This window comes from Gavialis gangeticus, unplaced genomic scaffold (assembly GCF_001723915.1).
Source record: "Gavialis gangeticus isolate Ggan-Ray unplaced genomic scaffold, GavGan_comp1, whole genome shotgun sequence".
Classification (NCBI taxonomy): Eukaryota; Metazoa; Chordata; order Crocodylia; family Gavialidae; genus Gavialis; species Gavialis gangeticus.
The window spans coordinates 36,201,990-36,216,999 of NW_017728998.1; the positions used below are offsets into that span (position 1 = coordinate 36,201,990).

General features: G+C 39.2%; 1 protein-coding gene across 1 annotated transcript in view; it reads right to left on the reverse strand.

Moving 5' to 3' along the window:
• RPGRIP1L (RPGRIP1 like) overlaps nt 1–15,010 on the reverse strand; it is a 168,417-nt gene that overhangs the window by 28,609 nt on the left and 124,798 nt on the right. The window contains exon 22 of the mRNA XM_019505718.1: nt 2,292–2,475. Within this exon, the coding sequence (XP_019361263.1) occupies nt 2,292–2,475 (184 nt within the window). The remainder of the gene's footprint in view (nt 1–2,291; nt 2,476–15,010) is intronic.

The window sequence follows — 15,010 nt, forward strand, 5'->3', positions numbered from 1 at the left end:
AGAGAGAGAGAGAGAGAGAGAGAGAGAGAGAGAGAGAGAGAATATGCATGTGGCACTAAACAGCTCACCAAAACTCATTAAGTGGCCCTCCAGCTCAAATAACTGCCCACGCCGTTGTAAGTTATGTGTATTTCTTAAAACAGTGTTACAGCGATGTAGTGGTGATGATCAAGAAACTAATGTGAGAGCTAAGGATTTTTTTTCTTGCACTCAAAAGCTTGTGTACTTTTATCCCAAACATGCAGTTCGTCCAATACAAGATACTACCCCTGAAATCCTTGCTTCTCACATTTCTTAAAAGTCACACTGGTTAAGTTATAAATACATAAAAAAAGATTTTATTTACCAGAATTAATGATTTCTTAAATTACTTGTGGACTTAGCATGATTTTTCCACACAAAATGTAGAAGACTATTAGTTTCTCTCTAAGCTCAAAGTACATTTCTTTCTCCCCCTGTAAATCTCAATTTTATTAAAGAAAATATTCAATTAACCTCAACTATTCTACATACTCAAATCTAATTAGGCATGAACAAGAGATGGAGTAAAGCTATAGTAAACACACACAGAGTGAATTCATTACTATTAGATTACTGGCTTTCTCACTGACATTATCAAACAGCAAATTCATTAGGACTTTTCTCTTATATGCAAAACTAATATTAAGTGGAAATTAGATGACCAGTTATCAAAGTAAAATACTAAAAAGAACAAGGCAACCATACTGAATGTGCTGCAAATTAGAACACTCCACCAGTTGAAACTAACAACACTTTCAAAGAGTATTTTTCTGGGCTATTCAAGTGCTAAGAATAGTTATACTTTCAACAGCAAATAGAAAATTGAAGTTGTTCATATGGGGCCAGTTTTTAACTATCAAAAGTTAAAACAAATTATGTGGTATTGCCATACTGAGATTAAAATCACAGATAAAATCCCTAGAAGTCATGACATTGCCTAAAATAATGTAATGTGAAAAAATTATTGATTCATGTTTGCATGTGTGTTCTTGCTTTGGTCCTTTGGGGTTTAGCAATCATGAAACTTACTTTATTAAAATTTTTAAAAGAAAGTTGAATTTCTTGGGTGTTTTGAAGTATCATCATTTGTCATTACATGCATTGACTTGTTGGCTTCACTACAATATTCTTCCTTTTAAAATGATAAACAAAGAATGTGTTTAAAGAAATAATGTAGTCTTCTACATTCAATAGATATTTCTCTTTTCAGTAATGTGTGTTCGCATTATTGCAGAAGCTATGATTTGAAGGAAAAACACCCAATGTTCAGAGATTCACAAAAAAATGTGCTGGTAATACTGTTAAAATAACACTGATTGTCAGTAGAACTTAACAACTGTCCAGCACCTGATGATGATTATTTTTTTTAAATATCAAATCCTTTTTTTTGTTTTTTACCAGATTACCATCTTCACTAAAATGCACGGGTGGAATCCTCACCCTACTAAAGTCACAGACAATTCTCTCTCTCATATATTAAAAGGGAAAAAAATCACCAATTATGTCAGTCTCAAGCTTATTGTAGTATGACATAATTGAGAAAATGATCTAATTAGTACATTAACCATCTTTACTATAGCAGTAATATGGGTATTCCTATAATAAATTAAGTTCAACATTAACACAAAATACTTTCAAATAGAAGTTTATGAGACAAAGGTACACTGGAACATATAGAATAAATAAAGATAGTGAAGTAAATAGAAAGCATTGCAACAGTAATCATAGCTGGATAACTTCCTGTTTCATTAAAAAAAAGATTTTGCTTTAAGCAGTGCCAAATATTCTAAAGTAATATGCAAGTCTAGTAATGTGATCTATTACTAGAACTATGTTTGAATGTTTGAGTTCTGTGTGGATTGGGTTCTATGGAATAATGACTTCCTGGGTGTTTTGTAGCGTTTGCAGTGTCATCAAGTGCCATGACATGCATTGGCTTGTTGGCTCCACCAGAACATTCTTCCTTTTAAAAATTAAAAATAAAGGGTGTACTTAAAGAAATAATTTCATCTTCTGCATTCAATAGATATTTCTCTTTTCAGCAAATGAGGCTGGTTTATACTTTATAAATCACATCGTCAAATGGTATATATTGTTATAGCTTCTATTTATACAGTATTTGTATTATTTTCTAAAATAATTTTTAGAACCGGCAGATGTACCAACTATACTGCAATAGGAGTAATGACAGAAGCAGAATTTATTAAACATTTCTATAGAACTGAAAATAATAGAAGATATAAGGCTGTTCAGAAATACATTATACTTACCACTGCTGTAATTATAGTGAATCCACTGTCCACTTCTTGGTTTTGGAAGTGACACTGGAGTCTCCTCTGCTGGGAAACTGTAGAATCTCCATTCTACGAACAGCCGTTGTATTGTCTCATCCATTGAAACTCGGGAATCAGCAAGACTGAGGGATACAACCTCAATACGAATCTTTGCAGATGGCTGTTTTGTTTTGTTTTTTAAAAAAAAGCAAACCACAGACATAAACACATATAACCCACTGTATTTTTTGTGTAAAGTCAACTTGAAAAACCCCCAAATACATAAATCACAAATCAGTAGGGTATTGTGTGTGGTAAAACATGATTCATTGATTGTGACATAGATACAATGAGGTTCTAGTGCCCCAGGGTTAATAGTTAACGGTGTCATTGCCACAGACTACTGATTTACATTTGAGGTTGAAAATACCTCCATAGAAGATTATGTTATCTTCACAGATAAATGGTTTCTGAGTCATAAATATCATTTCCCCTTATTTTTAGCTACCTAAGGAAGTGCTGTATATGTATATTGCTATTTAGTAGATAACTTTAAAATTCTTAAAATTACTATTAATCAAAAGTCTTTCAAATTATTATCCCTACACCCAGGCCATACTTCAACCTATGTTGCTATTAGAATAGAGTTGATATAAAAACACAGGACTACTTGACATAATAACATGTAAAGTAACTCAGAACTTGTGTGTGTAACTCAGAACATATTAGGGGTGTGCGAAGCGGGCCCTATTTGATTCGGATTTGGCCCGAATCAGGGACAGTTATTTGATTCATTGATTTGGATCACTGTCTGATTTGATTCAACCAAATCCAAACCTAAGAATTCAATGCTGATTCAGAGAATCAGCGATTCAGACACAGACACAGCTTTAAAAGTTTTTCTACATACCTTGAGGTAGCAGGCACCACTCGTGATTCCTGCAATGCTGGGGTGCATGGAGCGTCTTACAGGAGTGCGGGGGGGGCCTTCCACATGCTTGCTGGCAAACCCAGAAGTGGACCAGAAGTGCTTCTGGTCCACATCCGGGTGTGCTGCCAAGTGTGCTGGGAAGCCCCCCGTGCTTCTGTGTGACACTCCATACGTAGAAAAAACATTTAAAGCTGTCTCTGTGTCCGTATCTCTGAATCTTTCTGAATCAATTCGGAAGGTTCCGATTTGATTCAGAGAGATTAAAGGGTCCTCTGATTCAGTTCGGATTTGGAGATTCAGCCACCGAATTGGGCAAAATCTACGCTGAATCGAATCAGGGACCAAAGCATCGCACAGCCCTATTACATATCACATTTAACTCAAACAGTCTAGTGAAATTAAATGTTTAAAATGTAAATTTTTAATACTATGATTAGTAAATCAAAATTGGTCTTCATCACACTTTATTTTTCTTCATAGACTATTTTGCCCATGATTAATTCTGACGTGTTTTCTGTTTTACAACTGGAACTAAAGTAGTAGTTTCAATTTTAGAAATGTGTTAGTTTTTAATATGATAAACCATTGTACCAATTTAGGAAGAAGTGTCAAAGGTCACAAACACATACACTTGAAAACTGAGTGATTTCAAAGAAAGCAAAACCACTGTGATTTCAAAATTAGACCGTATAGACAAATATTCAAAGGATGAGATTTTGTTCTTCAAAGAGCAAACAGAGCTCCTTATAGTTCATAACTGTCAAGCTCTTCTTAACCAACTCCCCATCCCTACTTTTCTTTCTCCCTTTTAAAGTTCCATCTGCATTAACAATCACTTCCCATATACGGTGTTTGAAGATTTCTGGTTGTAATTTCAGAATACCTAATATAGTAATTATAAAATTAAAACACACCCCAACCCCAACAGATTTAAGATCAGCTTTCTAGAGTTCAGTGTCAGAACTGTAAATAATATTCAAATATATCATGGCAATTGCTTATTTCAAAGCTTATTATATAATTAATCAAACTGAAAAAGCATGAGTATCCTATTGTAAAAATATCCTTCGTAAAGAACAATTTTCATTGCTGTCAAGCCCCTTCAATATTTGATGAAGTAATTTTACCCCCTCCTTTCAAAAGACATTTTCTTTTATTATGTATCCTAGACACTTTAACTAAAAACCCAAATCTGAATATTTCAATAAGGTTGTTTTATTATTCAGTAGATTCATGGAAATTTTACTAGGATGACAGAGAAAATTCCACACCATTCTGTCTCTGCTAATACAGGTACACGGCTTCAGCTGGCAATATTACTAGGATTAGCATAGTATGATGAAATATTTAAAGGAATTTTTTTTTCTAAAACCTAATAAATCAAATGACTGCCAAATGTCATTAAAGTGATGGTCTTTGACTTGAATATGCTTTTCATATTCAAATTTGAAAAGAAAGAGATGAAAGCCTGGAAAGGTTACTCAGTTTCAACTAATAACCTCAAGCACTCTACATTCACATGCATAAAAAATGAAATTGGCTCCATTGTCTAATTTTACTTCAGAAACAACTCTTTTTCGTGCATTATACAGATATATTAGCAGATGGATTTAAAAGTGCTATACTGAGTTGTGTCTTTCTCCCAAAGTATTGAGCAGTTATGTCAAACTAGTTTGTACACAGAGTAGTTTGACTCAAGTCTAAATACAATATATTGTATTATCTAGTCCTTTCACATAACTTAAATTTTTGTTTGACATATTTATCATTTGCAATAACATACTAGAAGATTATCATTAAAGAGATTTTTTCTTTTCTCTGAAGAGAGAGCAGGGAATATCAAGCATTTTTCTAATTTATAGGCACAACTATGCATTATTTTATTACAAAATTGGAAAAAAAAATTAGACTTCAAAATTGAAGAATATTTAGAGGTACAATTTTATTCATATGAATTAGGCAATATAGTGTAATCTTAAAGAAAACATAAGCTGTTTCTTAAAGAGTTTATATTTAAAACTAGTATGTCATTTACTACTACCATAAAACATGTACTATGTAGACATGCTCAAAAATAAATACGAATTACATTTTTAATTATATACTTAATGCCACTATGATGCAGAACTAGTTTTTATATACTTCATTGTTTTCCCAAGTAAATTTTTTATTCTTAATATACCACTTATTAGATATGATTGAAGTGAAAAATGTATTTTATCATGGCCACTTGCTCCTCCCCACTATCCCAAGTCATTTTGCTTTGATAGAAATAAAACTGTATTCCAAGCAAATCTTAAGAAACTATTTTATGCTTTATATGGTTTGGCTTAGTAATGAGAGAACAAGTAGAGCTACTGACAGACTTATTAAACTTATGATACATCATATATTATTTCAGGATTTTGACATGCATTAGTTTCATTGTAAATGTTTCAATTACATACTGCTTCTAATTGTGTACAAGAGTATTTTTGCCACCCTTAAATCAAAAAAATGTAGCAATGTACAGATTAGCTTGCATCGTTAACCCTTACTGTGTGAAATATGTGCAGTTTTGCTGAAAATCCTCTTTTGGCAGTAAATTGGGTAGAAATGTTAAAATCTTAAAGAATCCTTAGGGACTCCTGTAAGTACAACTGAAAAATGAATGTCAAGTCTCTTATTTCAAAGGGAAAAATAAAATCCCAAAACATGCAATTCAAACCCTGACTTGGTGACAACTGGTACGTGCCAACTGATATGAACTAAGCATCTGACAGCAGGAAGTCTAAGGAGAAACTGAAAAACTTTCTTAACTAAGATAATGTGCTTTAGAAAGTATAAACAACATGTGGACCAACCATAAATTGGAAGTTAAATTGATTACATCTTTTTCTCATCTTTATCATGTAAAGTTTGTTAGCTTTGATCTCTGTGCTTGCCTGGTTTCGAATTTCCATTCATGTGCTGCCTTGGCATGTGCGCCTGGTGTCAGGCACTGTGTGAGCTCATGTGACCTCTGCAGGGGTCCTTGATCAGTATTTGATCTGCTAAAGCATCCTGATCATACACTGCAGGGCTCACCCATTTATTCAAAAGATCCTGAAGCAGCTATAGCAGGACCCTGGGCCATCTTTCATCTGGCCCTGTTTTAGCCCAGAACAGCTTTTGATAGTGCTCTGAGTTAACCTCGAGCCTATGCAAAATAGCTGCTTTCACCCACTTGCAGTTGTGAGCTTCATCCCTGGCAAGGGCCCAATAAGCCACCTGGGCCTTGCCCACAATGAGTGCGCCCAGCTGACTGGCCCAATATCCTTTGTTGAGCCCAGTCATTATTGTGTGACATTCAAAGGCCTTGATATAGGTCTCTGGATCATCTTCTGGGTCATCTTCAGCATGTTAAATGCAGCCAGGCTGTAGTGCAACCAGTCCCGCTGCTAATCCATCATCTGTTGTTGGGCATCCAGGATCTGTGTCAGGGTTTGTAAGTCTGGAGGGGCCATGGCCGCTGGCTGCATGTTGATATACTGTTTGTCTGCCGAGTCCCTCTGCTGATTCCTGGCCAATGCACCACTTCGTGCCCACCTGGTTTTGAATATATGTTCACGTGCCACCTTGGCACTTTGCGCCTAGTGTCAGGCACTGTGTGAGCTCATGTGGCCTCTGGAGGGGTCCTCAATCACCTCGGGGAAAGCCCCAAAACTTGTCTGCTACAACTCTGATTGGACCCTCAGTGGTGGGTTCCCCTGTTGATGACTCCCTTAGATTGGTCAATATCCTCTTGATGGATATTAATGGGGCTGCGCCTCCCCTACACCCCTTCCATATGCCAGCCTCCAGGACAAGCCACTTGATCTGGGTGCGGCTTGCCCTCTAGTCTTGTCGCTCCCTGTTCTTCATGCCACCTGGATTCTGATTGGCTTCTCCTTGTCGCTGGACTCCAGGGGTAGCTGGGTACCCAGATCTCCTGATGTCTCATCGGCAGCCAGCTGGCTGCTTGCCATGAGCCTGGGGCTGCTCCTGTCCTTGAAGCATTGCCTGTGCCCCGGCCAAAAGGAAAAAAAAAAAGGATAGGAAAAAACAAACAAGCAAAAAAAGAATATAGGCACTTTATAAGGGGGGGGGAAAAAAGGAGGCTGAGGGGTTAAGCTACCAGCCCTTCCTCCATCACAGACATAGTGCCTGAAACTTGGCTTGTCCTTGACACCACTCCAGGTCTTTGCCCTTGCTGAGGACCTCCTCCGTTTGCCCTGGAGTCAGATCCACTGTTGCATGCCAGCACTGCCTGCGCTTGGTGTGGAGAGATCCTTTCCCCTCGGCTGCCTCCTCTGCTCTCTCCATTTCTTGCAGTGCCGGCTTTTATTCCAGCCAGAAATAAGCACACCTGAATTGGTAAGTGAGCCATGATTTCAGGGCTCTTTTTGTAGAAGCGGGTTACCCCCGCCCCCAGTTCCACCACAGGGAGGGTTTTCTGCCCCTGGTGACTGTCCCCCAGGACAATCTCTTTGCCTATTTTTCTACAAGTTCACCATCTTTATCAGCTTGTACACAGCATTCTGCAATTTTCTTATCAGGCCCAGGGTATTGTCTTGAGCTCACTGAAATCAATGGGCGCCTTCCAGCAAGTCCAGTAGGGCCAAAATCTTGCTAACAGTTTTGAAGCAAGAACAAGTTCTTTCATTTGGATACATCTGGCCAATTCTGGGTCCTTTCTCTTTCTTACCAACAGTCTAGCAGTGATGTCTGACAAAACAAATTGTTTTTGTTCATTATTTGTTAGTTCCTTTATTTCTTCACTCTAGTATGAGATCTATAAATATGCACCCATCTGGGAAGTATAGCCAGTACATCTTTCCCTTTCAATTGCTCTTTTTGTGCACAATAAAGTTAACATTGTTAGCATAAATGAACGTTGCAACTCTCCCAACAAATTCAAGTCTTTGATTTCCATCTCTTTTATAACATTACTTGGGTGTACAAGGTGAGCAGAGACTGCTAAAATACATTAATGATGATGAGTTGTTGAAAGACCCAGAACAGAGATTTAATTTATCATTGTACTTCTGTTTCACATATGATGATGATATAATAAAGGATCACTTGGATAAAATTCATTGATGTTCTCCTATTGCATTTAAACGTGCTGTTGAATTCACTAGTAAATTTTTACTGAAAAATCCAAACAAACTGATTTTTTCCATTTAAAAATATATTTGAATCCTATCTTTAGCAACTTTCAACAATGCTCATACTTTACTCTAGAAGAATTTTCTGTTTTCATTACTGCAATCCATCTATTCACTTGCTTCAAACTTAGGTCATGAAATGAATCAGATAAATCATACACTGCTATATAATAATCACTGGATGTATCTACATGTGCAATTAATGCAACATGATAAAATCTGGAGCAGTTTGCATGGGAGTACACTTCTCTTAGGGGCATCATTTACACGTGTGCCTGGGACAGCAGCACTTTGAGCCAGGGCAGAGCAACCCCAGGCTGGCAGCAGGCTTGCAGGGTCAGCCCTGGGATCTAGGTGGCAACGTCAGGCAGTGGTTGGGCTGGCTGGGGCACAAGAGTGCCAAAACTGCGGAGCCCTGTGGCTAACTCCCTGAGCCTGCTGCCAGCATGGGCTCAAAGTGCTGGTGTTCTGGTCACTCCACACATGTATTGCAGTGCAGTAAATGACTCCACCATAACAAAGTACTGTCTTATGGCAGAGTTAATTAATTTATTGTACCCTAATACCAGTGCATGTGTAGACTGACAATTTACTCTGCTGCTAATTAGTCAACTCCGCAGTAAAGCGCACATATAGATGTACCCAAGTATGTACTACCTGCTTGTTCCACAGGTTATCATTCACTACTGCTCATGTTTACTGACTGAAGAAGCCACATAGTAAATTCAGCATTGAAAACTGAAAAATAAAACAAACTAACCACATTTCTGCAGAACCATAATACCAGATACTCTTCCCACCAAGATTTTATATTCCAGAAAACCAAGCTCCTCAGCATTTCGTAACTCCAACAACTGTAACATATCTTCCATGTGATGCTTTTCCATTCTACAAAATTTCTTGGTGCCTTTATAGACCTTGATGTTCTCATAACTGCTCTTTTAGTTTTCAAAACACAGATTGAATTAATATTTATAATGATAAGAGACTATTTCTAGTACAAGAACACTTTCACATATCAATGTATATACAGGTAAGTGCACACAAATTCACATTAAAAAAAGATCTTTAAAAATGATAAAAAAACCAAATTCTCTCTGTAAAAAACCAAACCAAACCAAACCAAACCAAACCAAACCAAAAAAAACCCAAAAAAACTCCCACTGGTTTATTTTCTGGAAAAGCATAATACATTTTTTCACAGTGTTGCTCAAAGTATCTCTCATCCTATAAGAAGTAAAACTGATCAAGAAATAAACGTGCGAGTTCATCACTTCCTGTCTAAGAAACAAGACTAAATCATAGGTTGCATCCACGTGAGCAGGGGGTGTGTATTTGCAGCAGAACAAATAGTAGCAGCACAAATTTGTATCACTACTTTGTGCCACAGTGCACACCCCTGCCTGTGTACTTTGCAGTGGGACACACTGTCCTGCTGTTCCATGTGCTGCAGCGAGCTGGCTAGGGCACACAGTGCCACAGCATGGGGGCTAGTCAGCAGGCAGCCTCCTGCACTGAGGCACTGTATACCAGAGCCAGCTGGGAAGCCATATGTGGAGACTGGGGAGCAGGCAGCCTTGGGCTGTCTGCACCCCCACTCCATGTACTTTGGAAGCCTTGGACTGGCTGGTCCCCCATCTCTGCATGCCTCAGAGGGGAGAGTCCACTGCAGAGCTCCTGCACTGAGGCACATGAATCTTCTGTGCCTGGGGGCATAGGGTGCCTCAGCATGGGGGCTCCATGCTGTGCGGAGAAAGGAAGCAGGCAGCCTTAGGCTTCCCCATTCTCCATGTTTGTCCTAGCGCACACCACTTTGGCCTGCAACTATAAAGTAGTTGTGTGGTGCTGCTACATTAATGATGCATACAGGGGGAAATGAAATATATGACAGAAAAAGAAAGTCCCGACATCATCAGAGGCAAACTCTCCACTGATCAACAGGCACCAAATAGGAACCAGTGCTGCCTTAACAAAAAGTGCAAAACTTGGCAATATATTTCTATTGCCACAACAATCAACACCCCCAACAATGAGACCATGGAGCTGATACTTTTAACCCAGAATGTGGTATACCCAATTCCGTTGCATCACCAAATGCCTTTATGCAAACAATGTCGGTGAAGCTAGACAAAAAACTACCCACCAGAATGAATGATCACAGAAAAAAGATAAAGGACAGAGAAACTGGAGTACAGTTAGATTTCTTACAGAAACAAACCAACAAAAAACCCCAGCTTCTTTTCTGATCTCATAGTCCTAGTGCTCAAGTGACATTTACAAAACACCTTCAGAAGATGGGCCTGGGAACAAAATCATTAACTTACTGGACACTAAGGATGAAATGAATCTTTACAATTAGACCATATTAAGAACACTTAAATTTGAACAATTGCACACAATGGCTCACTCACAAATGCTAAGTACCCCCTAGGCATCTTAAAGCTATGCCACTTTGGGCAAGGATTCTCTCTGAGTTGTACTACCTAGCTTGAGTTAACTTCTAGCTGTTCAACCGAGATAAAAACACCAAATTCCATGAGGACTAGCTCACTAAAATCCCACGAGGACTAGCTATTGTCCAGGACTCTACCACCCTGGATTGATAGCCAGGGATAGCCAGGCAGCAGGTGAATACGGAAGGTGGGGGAAAGAGGTGAAGGAGGGCAGGGAGCCAGAGGGAGGGAGGAAGGATGGACAGGAGTGGGGGGAAGAGCGACGGAGGCAGACAGAAATGAGGAGTGGGCAAGAAGGGAGCTGCTGGGCTGCTGTCCATCCAATCGGCCCAACTTTCATCCTAGTCCCCACCCCCACACTGCTCCCCAGATTACTGTCCTTCCAGGCCCACCTGATCCTGTCCCACAGCAGCCCAGTAGCCCCCACACGATTACCCCTTTTTCCTTTCCCCCTCCACTCTTGCCCCCCTCTCTTTTCCCTTCATCCCTACTTTCCCTCCCCATTCACATGCTGCTCATCTGTTCCCAAAGTAGCAGTAGTAGTGTGGGGGGAGGGGCTTTCCCCCCTCCCTGCTTTCTCCCAGGATTCATGAAGTCCATGCTGACCCTGTGTACCCGGATCCAGTCCCTGCTAGGCCACAAAACTGAAGGGGGAACCAGATGCGGGGCGAGTGGTGGCAAAGAGCTGCTGTGGAGCCATGGAGTCTAGCAGGGGCTGGATCTGGGCATATGGGGGTGGTACAACCTGCAAGGAGTCTGGAGCACATAGAGAAGGAGGAACCTCCTTCCCTGCTGTTGCTGCTCTCCAGCTGATCAGGGCAATGGGGTGGTATTCTGGGGGTGGAGGGGCCATCCAAGTGGCATGGGGAGTCCTTCTCTCTGCCTCTACTGCAGGTAGAGAGTTAGTAAGGGGAGTAGGCAGGACAACTGTGCAGTTCCTAGCCACACCCCTGCTCACCAGCCCTCTAGCATCAAGTTTAATCAGTGTGCATTAGAGAGGGTCTTGACTCATAATGTACCACTGATCACTAGCATATGCTAACCTTAATACCGACTATTCCTTTCAATTATCATATGTTAACTCTAGTTCTTACCCTAAGAACTAGGGCCTTAACACAGACATTTATTCTGTGGCTTGTTAAAAGTTACCTGATCCCCAGGTAGCTTTTTTATTCTCTTTTCACTCCACAGGAGATAACAACCTTCTTGAATAGTCTTGCTCTCCATTTATAGAGTTATCCTTTCTACTGCTTTTATCTTGTCTATTAGCCATTTGTAAGGTTTCTTATATCCTGTTTTATTTATATTGGAGTTTTGTGCAGGTATTATTCCATTTGCCATTCCATAGCTAATGATAGCTTTTCTCAGGGACATGGAAGAAAGGTACTTCACACACAAACTCTTGTTTACCTCACTTCTAGCTACAGATTTGGTCTAATCAAAGATAATCACCCATTAAAATCCTTACTTCTTGAATTTTTCCTGGACCAGCATGCCTACCATATCACCACAACTTTACCATGGAATCATAAGTTTTCATAACCAAGAGCTTACCTTGTCAAATAAGGAAGCATCTGATGAAGTAAGTGGAAAGCTTATGCATCTCTGAATTGGTTAGTCTATAAAGTGCTACTCTATCCTGCCTTCTGCCTGACTCGAGGCTAATACAGCTAACTACCTATCTGCTCATGGAAATTATAGTGCCCTATGGGAAAAATGCGGGTGATTAGGGTTTAGTGGCCTTTCTCTTTGTTTTCTGCCACATGGGTCCCCTTGAACTATATATATGGAAAAAAATATATTCTTTTTAATAACTACTACTACAGTTCCTCACCAACAGAAAGATTTTGGGAACACTTGTTGGCAGGGGGGCTGGAACCTAAATGCATTCAAACTTTCGTATTTAGCCAGAAGTGATATCTATGTACACTCCTGAAGTAAAACATGCAGCTTATGTAGTCAGAATGCCAGAAACTGGGTCTCTCAAATATGAAGTAGCTCAATCTTATAATAAAAAGAAAGAAATCACAAAATGACACACTGGAATGATGTGAAAAATTGTGTATGTGAACCTTTTAGCTTTGCTTAAAAATAAGTGTTTTTCATTTTTAAATTTACATTTTTGCCAATTAGTTTATTTAGAAAAAAGCATAAGTATGGAGGGGAAAAATGCAAAAGGAATTCCTTACTAACATATTTTCAGTTAATAATAGTTTAGCTTCTGCATGTGAAGTGAAATGTAAATGCTATCTTGCTGTAGTCACAAATGGCTTTTTGTGTATTCTGAGTCCTAATCATTGACAAAAAATTCTTCTTATTTCACTAGAGCAGTGCCTGGACAGATGTAAGAAAGTAAGGGCATGGGCATATGTAACACTGGACATTATATAACTTTCAAAAAGCACTATAACATGAGTAGACACATGATGCACAGTGTTGAGGTTGATACAAGACATATAACTCAGGGGGTGTGTCTGCACATGTATTAATGCACCCTAGTTACGGCACATTAAGTTTAGTACCTGTAACAACAGGTACTAACTCAAACCACAGTAACTGGTGCTACGGTGCAGTAGTGCCAGCGCATGCCTTTTTAGTGATGCTAAACTGCAGAAGACCAATTCTTATGTACATTAGTGCATTAGCATGGCTTTTGCAGAGACGTGCTAATACTCAGTAGAATTAGTCTACTGGACATTTAATGTCTCATGTACATGAGCTCAGAAAAAACTCAGAAAGACCACAGCTATGGATTTCTATTTGAAATCTCTGGGTTTATCTTTGTGAAACATGTTTGCATACTCAACATGTGGCACTGCACAGTACCCTTGAAAGGATCTCAAGGCAACCTGCAGTACATGGTGTCCTCGTTTAGAATCACTAGTCTATGGCATACAAATTGCTCATACATGTAACATGCTTCTACTTATGAATTTATTAAGCACTTAAGTACTACTTCTAGATGATACACAATGTGACTTGCTATTTTAGACACTTCTTTAAAAAATCTGTAAAAAATATTTAAAATATATAATCCTTATATAGGTCTAAGACATCCTATAGACTTTTTTAAGCAAAGATCATTTTGATTTCTGCTGGATGATACAAAACTCTTCAGAAAAAACTGCAACAGAATCACAGGGTCAGAGGGGGCCTTGAAGATAAATAGGTCAATATTCTGAATAAAGAAACCATCTACAAGCAAACAAGCCTAAACCATCTCCAATTAATGCCTACCCACCCTCTTCTTGGAAATCTCCAATGAAGAAGATTCCAAAAGTTCCCAAAGTAGCTTGTTCCATTGTCCTGTTTTTACATTTCAGAATTGTTTCAGACATTTAATCTCATGCTACTTTGCTGAAGCTTCAAGCCAGCATCTCATATTCTGCACTCTGTGGCAAGGAAGAACGGTATTTCTCCATCTTCCTTGTGTCAGCCTTTCAGGTATTTGAAAAGAGCTCTATTCAACCTTAATCTCCTTTTCTCCAGACTAAAGGTACCTCGTCTCTGAAACCTTTCCTCATATTCTTTGTATATATATTTTTTTCTGTTCCCTTTATCATTTTTGTTGCTCATTTTTGCTCATTTTTAGGACCAAACTAGCTAAGGCTAAAGCCAGGCAAGACTGAGGGAATAATAGGGGATGGAGACAATGAATTAAAGAAGAGAGAATGGGGAAAAGAGAGAAAAGTAAAGAATGGAAGAAGGCAAAGACATTAAAAATCTGTACATACAACAGGCAACCTATTTGAATAATAGAACCACCTGTCCCACAATATGTAGTTCACTTACAATTTTAAAAATGGATACTTGAAGTTAGACTCCTTGGCCATGTACAGATGAATTTGGCCATGCTGTATATGGTGCCGCAGACATGTCTGTAGCACCACATGCTGCACATTCAGCAGTTCTCCATAACCCACACAAACAAGAAGTAGAGCAGCACATGCAGAGCCAGTGCACACTGCCCAAAACTGGAGTTTGGCTGGTCAGAGCCATGCTCTAGCTGCCAACCAGGCTCCAAGTGGCAGGATTGCTGCTGCTGCAGCCCCAGGAGGCTCCCAGAACCCCAGGTAAGGCTGCTGGCCCCAGCCTCCTCTATTCCACCCAGGGTAACCTGCTATGCACCAAAGGGCATGTGGCCCAGGTGTTCCCTGAGGACAA